This window comes from Amborella trichopoda, chromosome 4 (assembly GCF_054954075.1).
Source record: "Amborella trichopoda isolate Santa Cruz 75 chromosome 4, AtrichopodaSantaCruz75HAP2 v2.0, whole genome shotgun sequence".
NCBI lineage: Eukaryota > Viridiplantae > Streptophyta > Magnoliopsida > Amborellales > Amborellaceae > Amborella > Amborella trichopoda.
In genome coordinates, this window is record NC_142339.1 from 54,922,077 (window position 1) to 54,935,730 (window position 13,654).

The following is a 13,654-nucleotide window of genomic DNA, read 5'->3' on the forward strand; positions in this document are numbered from 1 at the left end:
GTAAACTGGCTGGTTCAACCGGCTTAATCAGGCAGGTCCTAGTTGATCCAAAAAGTTTTCACAAAAATTAAAACAAAAACCCAAAAAAAATATGAAAAATATGTATAAAGCTGATTAAACAAAGCACACCCAAATAAAATTGAAACGTAGCCAGGAAAAATAGATTTTTAAAAATTGATTTGTATCTACAACCATTTTTGAAATTTTCTAAAAGAAGATAGGAAGACATAAAAATAAGCATGGATGCGGTTAGCATGTGGCCAAGCCTGCACATGTAGAAATGAGGCTTGGCAATAAATATATTTGTAAATATAATTTGATTTTAATTTTTAGAAAATATAATAATCTTTAAAATGGAGATCATGAATTTGAATAAATAAATAAATTTTCAAAACTAGAAATAATAATTATATTAAAAAAACATTTGAACCGTTAGTTACAATTGTTTTTAGATAGAGCACCTATTTGCATCCATATTTAAGATGGATGCTTAATACCTCTGGACCATGTATTGTAGAAATGCAATCCAGCTTGCATGAAACAATGGTTCAATAAGTATTCATAGCCAAAATGATATAAATAAAAAAAAAAATATCTAAAAAATATTACAAATAAATCTCTTGTTTTTTGAGATTTTATTTTTTTATTTAAATTTTTTTAAATAAGCGGGCGGACAACCAAAATGGGCCAAAACCAGATCAGACAATGCCCGGTCCCGGTTTGGACTGGCCGAGTTTGCGATCTCCACACGAAAAGCATCACATCTCACATCAAAGCATCTATAGGTGCTTCAAAAATTCAGGAAGCCCAATAGCCAAAATGAAAAAGGCATGCCTTAAATGCGAAAGTAAACATGCACCCAAAAAAAAAAGTAGTCCACTCCATTTCAGATCCCCCGGAAAGACCATGACTCTTGTGTGAATGAATGGTGGTCCAGCCGGACTTAAAGCACGGCAAAAGGGGGAAATTTTATCCCTTATAATTGAATGTGATTAACGTCGTTATTAAAATAAAAACAGGAAAACAAGAAAGATTTTAAGCTTCAAGTTTCCATGTGATATTTCGAGGCAGATGGTTCGGATCCAACCTCAAAGGAGATTTTTATTTGAGGCAAATTTCATGCTCAGATAGAGTTTAGCCTGATCTAGCTGCTATATACAATACATTTGAGGGAAAACAAAAGATTTGAGATATTTTTTTTAGATAAAAAATAGGCCAAGTTTTTGGTTGATTTTGTAAGTTTGACATCTCTTTGCAATTGAAATTCAATCTCTTAAGCCTATTTTTGTGCTTTTAATCTAACCGTAGGCATGAACTTCACCAGAGAATAAACTTGATAAAGACAAAACTTAAGAGATTTCAAACGGAGAATTAGTACCGAAATTTACAAGTGTTCGGATCTCTTCGATCCAAACTCGAAACCCAAATTTACTTCGAGAGTTTTGATTGCGTAGCCAACCCCAAATAGTTAGGAAAAGGCTTTGATAATGAATAAAAGGCTTTGATGATGAGTTTTGATTGAGTCGTGCAAAGAAGCTTTGGCAAGTTTAGGCTTTCATTCTCAATTCTCAAGAATAATGGACAATGGGGTTGGGGTTGTGGTATTTGAGAATTGAGAATAGGGTTGGGGTTGTGGTAATAGTACCACTTGTGCAACTGTTAAGGTCTAAGTTTCTATTCTCACCTAACGCATTAAACCAACGATTTAGAAAAACAGGTAGAAACTCGCCATCCTACTGAATTACCAAAAAAAAAAAATACAAATTCGTTACGGCATCCATTAAGCATTTACATACCTCCAAGTCAGTCTACTCCTTAAAAGTTTTGGAGTAAGATTAAGATAATACTGGGAGCTATTGGGTTTACCTCCCTATTCAAATTTTCTCCTTGAAGTTTCGTGTATATCGAACTCTTGTTGGAGCATACTATACACCAACTCCTCGGATAGAAGATTTGCTCAATAGGATTGTTTTGATTCGTAATTTTGGGAACTTCCTAAAAATCACTAGCTAATTATGCTTAAAAGAAAAAATTTAGATTTTGAGTTATATAACACTTGGATCTCACACTTCAAAAATTGGATGGTTCGATTACTTTTTCAAGCCACATGGAGTACACCTCTAAAAAAAATTTTTTGTTTATTGAGTTTGGCATATGGGTTGAGAATGTTACGTCCTCAAAAACATGGGGTCTTAAAACTATTTCTAGATTGGATTTTACCTAAGGGAGTAAATCAATAGTATGCTCCTTTAGGAGCATGGAATCTTCTGAGATAAAGATAATTTGGGAGCCCTGTGATCCAGCAAATGCTCCTCAGGGCGTTTTCACCCGCGGGACCTCGTAACCTTCCCTTGAAGATTTAGACAAATTTGCAATTTTGGAATAAGTTCATTCAAAAAGATTAGCTCGACTACCAAAATAAGCTACTAGTGCAAGGAAAAGACCAATGTTGTCAGATACACTCGCCAGCCTTTTTCGGTTTTGTTAGAAAAATGTATCGATATGTTGTTTCAGTCGATTTGAAAGAAGATTTCGGATTTTTTTGTTTAATTTAATATAAATAAATTATATATTTATATATAAAGTATATAAAAATAATGAAAAAAATAAAAATTTAAAAAAAAAATAAAAAAATACTTTTATATAGATATTTATTTTCTTACTAAAGCAACCCAAAGCTTCGACCGAAGCATACCCAAAGCAACCCAAAGCAACCCAAAACGACCCCAATCTAATAGAAACGGCAGCAACACATTTCTCTGCGCTTCAATTTTTACTAAAAATCGAAAGGCTTCAGCCTCATCAAGCGAAAGAAAATGAATTTGATAACATTGAGAAAGACCGCAAAACCAAATTTAAAAGTTAAAAAAAGGAAATAAATTATATAAAGTTCTTTATACACCTCAAAAACCCATAAGAAAAGATCCTTGAAAACCCTCAAATTGATCATTTGAGCCTTAAAATGCATGGATACGGGAGAAGAAAAAAAATCCAAGTGATTAAAATATAATTATTAATTTTTTAAAAGTTTTAATTGTTCATATATATCCTCAATCTTCATTATTTTTGAAGTTTTAAATTTCACAATCAACTATAAAATTAACAACTAATGCAAACCTTGCAAATTTAAAAAATCCTCTCGAAAGTCTATTTCTAAGTTCAAACTTTTTCTCTTTTTCTGTATTTATTCCAAATTAGACAATTTTAAAACATTTACCATATAAGGTGAATAAATTTAAACCTTCAACTTCCAAATTAAGTTAATGCGAAAAACATATGGACGAAGTGTAAGAAAATGAAAAAATGTTCAACAAAAAAAAACGGTAAAAGGTTTGGACTAATGTTTAAATAAAAAATTTTAAAAAAATTTAAACTACTTTGGACCTAACAATTGGTCATCAAATTTGAACCTCAATCTAAATTTAAACTACTTTGGACCTAACAATTGGTCATCAAATTTGAACCTCAATCTCCAAACTTTGGAAGTTCAAGTTCTTGCATAAAAGTCGTTGAAAAAAAAAAGAAATACAAAAATTTGGGACAGCCAAATAATAGATATAAGGGAAATGAATATCCACGTAAATTTATCTTTAGTGCTTTTTTTATCTTCCGAGGGTAAGTAAATATATCTTTAGTTTAATCGCTAAATTAAAAATTTCTATCTTACATGCACTTATAATACCTTACATGTATTTTCTGAAAATTTTTATATCAATTATGGTAATAGCCCACTCAAATTAGCTGGGAAAAAAGTGAAAGTAACGATGATGATGATACATAGTTTTCATGTAAAAGTTACCTTCGAGAGGTATGGATTGAGAAGAATCTCATGGACGAAGTGGTTGGATATCTTTTCCCCACTTTTGAATTCGAAGAATCTCTTTTGCCTTTTGGAATTGAAATACATAATTCCACACAAAGCCCATATACACATCTACCAATCTCGAGGTATTGCTACCGCATATTCGCAGTATGGGTACGTACCACCACACAATCGACAACCATTTCTAACCAATCAAGAAGAGAGAAAGAGAGGGGACCATTCGTAATAATATTATTATACTTAATAAGACTAACGATCTTATAGGATCCTCTGACAATCACCATTAATGTTTACATGAATCTCTAATAAGCTCAAAAAAAAAAAAAAAAAAAAACACATCCCAAAGGTTACCATCTCCTAAACAGAAATGGAATCCCTTAAAATTTTGAATAAAATCTTCAACTAAGGTGCCCCCTGTAAAAACACAAAAGCCAAAAAAATATAAAATAAAAGAACAAGACCCAAGGCAGCAAACCATAGAATACTTTCTCATGAAAAATCTCCCTCCTTTTTTTCTGGCCTAAAAAGGGTGGGAATTCAAGTATTAAACATATACAGATGAACATATAATTTTTATCCACCACCAAAAGTTACAGAGATATGGAAAGAGAAGAAACCACATGACAAGTGGTACCCCCATCAAAAACTTACAAAGGGAAGGGGATTAAACCCGTAAGTAGGGTCTCCCTCCCCATCAAAACTTACAAAGAGAGAAAAGAACCCATGAGCAATTCTTAGCCATTCCAGTTTATAGAGAGAGGAGTTACATAATGGAGCAGGCATTAGGGTTATCATCGCTAAACATGGATGTCATCTTCTCTTCTTGCTTGTCATCAGAGTTTGTGGGAACAATGCTCTCAACATTCCTGACATAACCAGCTGGAGCTTTCTTATCATAGGCCTGAGGAGCATAAGGGTGGGCAACTAGATTGTAGGGTACATAAGGCCAAAACTCAGCCTTTTTCCCTGTGTCCTGAACCTTCTTTAGTACCTTCTTTGCCTCCACATACCCAGTAACACTCACCCTCTTGTCTTTCCTGCTTGTCTCCACAGATTTTACACCTGAACAAAAACAATAACGTGGGGTTTGAGTAACCTCAAAAAATATCATTGGAGAGAACAAGAAAATAAGTCATGCCTGGACTTCTCTCTTTGATCCTTTCACATATCTTAATTTGAGAAAGAAGCAAAAAAAAAAAAAAAAAAAAAAGTTCTTAATTTTCATAATGTTCAAGAGAGGGATCTTATTTCCATAGAAATAGAGAGATAGGCCTAAGTATTCCAAAAGGAATGAAAAGAGAGAACATGGAGATAACCCAAGTCTCCAAAATGTGAGAGATAGAGAGAGAGAGAAATAAAGATTTCACCTTTCAGTGAAGAAACAGCTTTCCTCACTTTGTTCTCACAGCCCTCACAATCCATGGTGACCTTGAGATCCACGGTCTGGAACTGCTTCTTCTTCTTCTTCTTTTGAGTTCTACTCAGCAAATCTGAGAAATACTCTAAAGTCCCCTCTATTTTGCTGTTCCCCATTGTGAATCTAAAACTTCAAGGAAAGAGCTTCAAATATGGCCTCAGAAGCTCAAGTTCAGAGAGAAAACAGGTAAACTTCTGATAAAAAAAAAAGAAAAAGGGTGATGATAAAATATGGGTATGAGAGAGAAAGCAAAGAAACAGGGCTTGTATCTTTACTGGGTTTCAACTGAAACTAGAGAGAGAAACCAAGAACTTATAAGAGATGACCTTGATGGGGGTTTTAGTGGATGGTGCCAGAAGCTTCTCTTAAGACAATACCTTCCTTGCAATTAAAAGCCTAAGGACTCTGGGCCTTTTATAAATTTATTGGATGTGATTATATAGGCCTTAGGACAGGAGATCTGAACCCCACAAAAGCTTCAATGCTTCATTACCAGGAAGCTACGTAGAGAGAGAAAGACATTAGTTTAGAGAGAGGTAAAGGTAATCCAGGTTTTTGAATAATGGTGAAATCAAAATCGGTGAAAAAAGTAACGTTAGATGGTGACCCAAACAAGGGTCTCAGAAAGTAGGGGAAAACTCCGTTTAGCCCAATTGTTCCGATCAATACCAGAATGACCCAAAACTCAATGGACGAGGTCTCTATGAGGCCCAAGGCTTCATGAAAACATAATAAAGCCTTGTCTGAAATTAAGTATTTTTATCGAAACCTCTACGACGATGGCTTTAAAATCGATTTTCAATATCGACAATTGCATTTGAAATTCAAAAAAGGTAAAAACACTTATTTTTAAATCAATTAGATATGATATCTTAAAAAAGTACGGATCTGTATTATTTTTGAAATTTAAAATCCTAATTTTTTTTTACAACTATAATGTTCAATCCGATATGATCCATGTAAAGATTTTCAATGCTTAAATCACAAGTTATGACGTGAGGCTTTACTTATTTGGATAGAGCTATAACCTTATCAAACCATTTTCCAAACTTAATTGAGATTACCAAAAAGTGCCCAAAATCATTTGCTCATATTGCCAACCTTAAGACAACATGGAAAGGAGTGATTCAGGTTTGAACCAAAAAAAATCTTCATATAATACCAAGAAACCCTAAAATGAGCTGCTTATATTTCCAGACTTAAGAGAATATACAAAGAAGATTCAAACCAAAAGTTTCTCTCTTTGACTCAAAAAAACGAAGAAGAAGCTAACATTCAAAAAGAAAAATAAAAAGAAGCTAACATTCAAAAAGAAAAATAAAGGAGCCACCATACATTCTCAAATACAAATAGGCGGTTGAGGTGACAATAGCATGAGGCCACAGCTTATGATAAAAAGTTACACTTCAAAATCCCATCATAAAATGTAGCTCGGCCCTTGTACTTGTGATAAAAGTAAAAATATAGGAAAAATTATTGAAGTACGCTTAATATTTGAACTGTGTATTCAATATAGGTGTGTTTTGATAAAGTTTAGAAGTCATTTTGATGTGTCATTTGATGGGTTATTTGAAATTTGATCAAACAAATGATACCTTATCTAAAATTTAATCAAGAAGTATAGGTAAGATGTTCAAATTATAAGTGTAATTTAATAAATTTCCCATAAATATATTTTTGCACTCTTATACCTAAAACATATCATAGACTAAATGTGCTGCTGGTGGTTTTTTTTCCTTTTTTTTTTTTTTTTTTTTAACAATTTGGCACTTCTTCCTTGTACATATATTTTAAGTAATGAATTTTCAGTGTACATCAAAAAAGTTATTTCCTCATCTTATTATTACAATTGAAGTTCACTAATAATACAAATGTGAAAAATTTGTGAATACTTGAAAATAAATGATCGAAATGATGTTATGTAACGTTCATAAATTTATTATCGTTCAAGTCCATAATCGTTTTAGTGTGATATTTGACCTATTTTAACCATTCCACCCCACCACCATATATATTTTAAGGAAAATTGTTTCATGTGGCATTTCTACATAGGTACAAAGCATCCATCTTAAAGATGAATGCAACAAGTAGGTGATCCATCTAAACACAATTGTAATTAATGGTCCAAATGTTTTCTGAATATAGTTATTATTTCTAGTTTTCAAATTTCTTTTTTTTTTTTTTGTATTCATTATCTCCATGTTAAAGATTATATATTATCTAAAAATTAAGATCAAATTATGTTTAAAAAAAAAATTTATTGCTAAGCACGTATTTCTACAATATGCGGGCCGGCCGTATAGAACCCATGTCCATATTTTAAAGGTATTCTAAAATTAAATAAAAAATTATAAATAAGGGGTTGAATTAAGCATCTTTTATAAATAATTTTATAATCTCCATTGAAAAAGGTCAAGAGAGGAGGTGACCTTTACAATTTTGTCATCTGAATGAAAGTTAAGGGCATTAAAAGGGTTGGTTATGGAGGAGGTTAACAAATATATGCTTATGGTGCAAGCAAGCGATTAAGGACCTTTTTCCTTTGAGAAGCGGTGAATACTGCCCTATGAAATGGAGGTCCCACACTCACTGTAACATGTGGGGGGTGACATCATCGTCTGACACTTGTCAATTAGCACACCAGGCTCGTACACGTGGCAGTAAAATAAGGAGGTGAGTTGGCGTGTGGGCCCACTGTTTATTAAGGGGCGGTGCTGTGGTCTGTCGTGTTGTAGACCAGAGAGCGTGGGAAAATTCAAACAAGAGAAGAGAGAGAAACAGGTGTCCAAATTTCCATTCTTTATTCCATTTTATCACTTTAATCTATTTCTCACCCTCCACGTCTCCTCTATTTCACTTCCCATCACCCATACTTTGTAACCATAACTTGAAATTATATAATTATTTCTCAATTTTGAGTTGTATTTAAATTTATTTTGTCGAGTGAGAAGCTTCGCGAAGAAGGCGCATTGATGGATAATATCTAAGACAAGATTGTTTACCAAAGTCACAATTATTGTCATTGGGTGGCTGGTTATGATGTTATCCACTATGTCTTTTTTTTTCTTTGCTAAAAGAAACGTAATTATCATGGACCATCCGATATAGAATACGGTGGCTTGGATAATGTCATTGACTAGATATAAAATTCAAAAAAAAAATTTATCAAATTATGTAACACGTTTCAAACTGTTAAATCTCATATTTAATGGTCAAAATTGACCGTACTACCTTGTCTAAAAAACAAATGATCTTATATGATGTTGGGTGCAATTTGTATAGAACCTTGGCTCTAAACCATCAAATTAAAACTTATTTTCAAGTGGTTTCAATATTGAAAATATTTTGAAAGTCTTAAAATATATTTTCATCTTTTTTTATAAAATTTAAAGTTTTAAAAATAGTGTCATTGACATATCTATGAAAATTTGAAAATTGACGGTTCAAACGTGCCTTACAAAATACACTATTTCAAAACATGAAATTTCTCTCATGTCCATATATTTTTATGCCTAGATGATCAATTTGAGAATATTTGAGCATCAAAACAACCTCTTTTAATGAAATTTTTGTAGTATAATACAATTTGATTGCTTAGAGTCTCAGCTCTATATAAATTATTCCCTATATATCTTTTCCTAAACAATATACATTGTATCATCTGTTTTTTTTGGATTAGTTATACTACGTATCACCCAATGTTTCAAGACCTTGATTGGTGGGGTGATTCGTTCACCCAGATATCCAACTGCTGGATTGCTAATTAGGTGATCTAGATTGGGTCTAGTTTACATAAAAACAATAAAGTATGGATGTGGAGCGGACCTTAAGAAACATAAAATAAGCTTTAAAAAATAAAAATATATATGAATAATTGTTTTAGAGGGGATTGGGATGGACTCATACTATCCGAGAACTGCTTTAAGCGTGATTGATTTCTATCCAAATCAATCACTTAGATAAAAAGTAGCTAGATTCAAAAAACGAGTATCGATAACAAGGATGGTTTAAAGAAATGGCAACATAATTTACTATTTTTATTGTGTGTTAAACGCAGCGTATCACATATTGGTTTTACCGGTGTTTTAAAACACGGATGGATGGGTCAAACTTGTCACCCATCAATTTCGAGCCAACTTATCTTGGGTTTTTTCAAGGGATAATATAAAATGAGATCATTTACCATTGATACAAAGAGGTTACAATTATTTATAACTATCCGATCATCGAATAGCTTCAGCGTGTCACAAAGTTCGAAAAAAAATTGAACTTTGAGCTTGATTAGTGGAATATCACATTCAATAATCAAGATTAATTGTGACCACATTGTACAAAAAATAAATAATCTCATTGTATACTTCTTATTTTTACATAGGAGATTAAAAATAAAAAGTCTGTAAGAACTAGTAGACGAAACCGGGAGGTCTAGAACCTAGGTACTCCATTTGTATTGAGCCCTTTCAGACTTCACATGCCAGCTCAATAATTATATATATATATATATATATATATAGTTTTCGATTATTTTTTCGACCTTTATACGAACTTATTGTGATTAGCAGCAGTGTTTTAAAATTCCATGATTTCCAACTTGGATAGCTAATTCAAATGGAATCAGTCAAAACTGAACTGGTTATGGGATGGTACGGTCCTAGGTTCCCGATTAATTTATTTTTTTTTTCTTTTTTTTAATCTTATCTAGTGTTTATTTAGATCCTCTCTAAATCCCCACCCTATAAATATCTCAATTTTAATTTTAATTTTATTTTAATTTATTTTTAATATTTTTCAGAATCACATACTCGAACTGATCCAAACACAATCCAAATCACCGATCTAATGATCTAATATGAATTTGTGGCAAAATGACATACCCCACCGATCTGAGTTTTTAAAACGGAGCGTGGACAGAGCACATCCTTGCAATTGATTTGCCCCAATATACAGGACCCCTTTTGTAATTTTTATGAGGGCCTAGTTGTTTCAGCCACTCATAACTACCTATTTTGCTACCTAAATCATAGGTGCCAATACTATCCTCCAGCATTTATGCTATTGCACACCTAAACCATGGTGGGAATAGGGAACTTTCATTAAGGATTTGCGGAAGGACGTTGTTTATATGAGTTTATGTAGAAATTAGTTACTTTTTAAAAATATATTTTGAGAAAATTTTTTGGATTTAATTTTTAATGACATATAATCTCTGACATGGAGATCATGAATATAAAAAAAAATTAAAAATTAAAATTTAAAATAATAATTTTATTAATATAACATTTAGACTGTGAGTTTCAAATTGTTTTTAAATAAACCACCTATTTGCATCTATTTTTAAGATGTATGCTTAATCCTTGGGGACCGCAAATGTAGAAATGCAATCCTCACCCACCGCATGAAATAAGTTTCCTATGTAAAATCTATGGTCCCTTGACTATAGTAAATTTGCATGAGCTGCTTAAAATCTATGAAATTGATTAATAGACCTAATTAAATAATATTTTCTGATGCTTAATTTTTCTCTCTTGCGGGAAGTGCGCACGAATAGGGCAATTTGGACCTCATATGATCACGGACGCCGCTTAAATCAAGAAAGAATTTGGCGAAAAAGTACAATAAGTATCAAAATAATAAATTTGGCGAAAAAGTACAATAAGTATCAAAATAATATTAAGAGTAGAGTTGTACCATTGAAGTACCATTCACATCAAAATTCCCTTGGAAGAGAGTGTTCCAACATTTAAATGCCCTCCAATTGATCATACGTACCATGTTGCATGTGCATGAAAAAAACAAAATTTAAGTCTTAAAAACAGTACATTTTATAACAACTCTATTTTTAAGTATTTATTGATATGTACTATTTTTAAATTTTGTAATTGATGATGAAAGTAGATATTTCGGTTTTCAAAAACCTTCGGGAGCTACATTTCAAAAAAATTTAGAGGTGCGTCTTATTTCTATTGTGTAAGGAGGGCATCGTACATAATAAACCTTCTTTGAAAGAGAGATCATACAATAGGATTATTTATTAGTATGAGTTGGCCATGACCATAATTAGTAGGATCTGAGATCTCTAACTTTGTCAAAACCGATTCAACTTCCAGTTGGCTTGGTTGAAATATATCCAAAAAATTTTCAATTTTATTTAGTTAGTCCAAAGTCATCTAGACCTAACACAACTACAACTCTATGGTGTATAGAGGTAATCTCTCAAACACGTACATGCTTCATTCTGAAAGATTATTCGCTTTTTTGATACGGCATTCATATGTGCACGCCGTGTGATGTTACAGGGATGAGACTTTGACCCTCGCCTCTGAAGGTCATCATCACACACAAGGATCACACAGTCCATCAACTCATTCATTTGGGCATATTCCGACCTCATCAAGAGATGACTCATCATAACTCCTATCGGTTTAATCTCTATGCCTAAGTAACATGAATTTTTCTCAACTGACTAACCTAGAAGGTCAATCTCAATCTGGTATCAGCAAATATCATTTGCTTAGTATGGTCCATACATAACCACACTCCCACTGAGTTTATATTTCGCTATATAAAATGCTTATACAAGCTCTCATAGCCTTTAATGGCCACATAAACTCAACAGTTAAAACATGTCAATTATTTGTTTTGACCGGATTTCAACTAAACTAAATTTTTATTTTAGAATAGACTTTCTAGCGCATCAGTTAGCTGTCCAACCACTTGGCCCAAGTAGTCCTATCCGATCTTGATAACAATAGCTATAACATTTTTAAGTCGTTAGATATGAAATCGCCAAATTCTAATGGAGCTAGCAACCTCTTTTCAAAACAAAAAAAACGAGAGTACACAATCCCATGAAACTTCTACTTTTTACCTATAATAGCTTGAGACGAAAGTCGACATTAGCACTTGGTATTATGCGATGGTACGGACGATTTAATCTATGAGGACACTCATGATTGGATAATGTTTAAGAAAGACAACGACGTTATGTTGCATACATTACTTGAAAAATTGATGATCCGGATCGGAGCTACCGTATCCGGATTTCATAAAATATCGGGAAGTGGTCGGCTCTGTCATAGAGCTAGCCAGAACTAGCCCGTCTTAATTTTTTAATATTTTGAAGGTTTTTGGATCTCCAATTTGGATCTCGAAGCCACCAAACCAGATAAAAAATCCAGATGGGTGATGCGGATCATCAATCCGTTTTTTAAAACTTTGATTTTCGAAGTGATGTGCACCTTAAAAATCTATTAGAAAAAGTTGTTACAGTACTAGAAAATTTTCTAATTGCTCATCTTGACCTTAATATGCAGATGCAAAAAAAAAGAAAAAAAGTTTCAAGTCCTAAAAATAGTGCATCATATGTTATATAGACTATCCATTTTTTAAAAAATTTAAGTCTTTATGGATCTTGATCTGAACCATTTTAGAAGCTTAAAATATTATAATTACGATTGATAATAAATCTTCAGGCCGTTCTAAGGCTTTCAAACACCATAATTATAATTTGGAGGTCCAACTTACTTTGTTTAAGACCTTACAAAAGCTTGGGCAAGCTTTCTATGCTTCCTCTACACAATAAAACTTCTTTACTTCTCCCTACCCAACCGTTCATTCTACATGGATGGCTTAGATAGCCCCAATCACAATATTACCCTCTATACTATTTTATTTTTAGTATTTTTTATACAAAACATTTTGACACCAAAATTTTGGCATCCCATCCTCTCTTGAACTCGCACCTATGAAGAATATAAAAACAATATTCTCAATAAAATAAATGAGTAAAATGCACCTGAAAGTTTTAGCGGTAGTTTGATCATTTTATTTAATCAAAAATATTTTTAAAACATTTTATTTAGATGTGCCCTATTGAGGTGATGTCACGTACCAAATTTAGTAGAAAAAGTTTATATAAGGTTGAAGCTCTAAACAATCAAAGTAAAGCGCACCTCTATAGGTTCTCTAAAAGTGGTTGTTTCGATGTCAAAAAACCTTCTAAAGGTTCACTAAAAAATGTTGTTTCGATGTTGAATCTTTAAATTTTATAATTAGAGATGAAAATAAATTTTCAGGTCATCATAAAAAAATTTGACATTGAAACAACATTTTCGGCACTATTTGAAGGTGCCTCACTATGATTTTTTAGAGCCTCACGCTTATAAACGGCACCATTTCTTAAAGGGAAAAGTTTATATAGAGCCGACGCTCTAAACAATCAAATTTGAGCCTACCTCAAAATTTCCCTAGAAGAGATTGTTTTCATGCCCAAATATCTTCAAATTCATCATCTCCACATCAAGATACATGGACATGAGAAAAAAATGGATTTCAAGTTTTAAAAATTGTGTATTTTGTAATACATTTTTGGACTTTCAATTTTCAAGATTTTCTAGTTTTGACAGATCTATTGA

General features: G+C 32.5%; 1 protein-coding gene across 1 annotated transcript; it reads right to left on the reverse strand.

The window, feature by feature from the left end:
• Positions 1 to 4,308: 4,308 nt before the first annotated feature.
• LOC18422127 (Heavy metal transport/detoxification superfamily protein) lies at positions 4,309 to 5,624 on the reverse strand. The gene is made up of 2 exons (XM_006826943.4): positions 5,191 to 5,624; positions 4,309 to 4,885 (listed from the first exon to the last, which is right to left on the reverse strand). The coding sequence occupies exons 1-2, from the start codon at positions 5,354 to 5,356 to the stop codon at positions 4,587 to 4,589; spliced, it is 465 nt and encodes a 154-aa protein (XP_006827006.1). The 5' UTR covers positions 5,357 to 5,624; the 3' UTR covers positions 4,309 to 4,586.
• Positions 5,625 to 13,654: the final 8,030 nt, after the last annotated feature.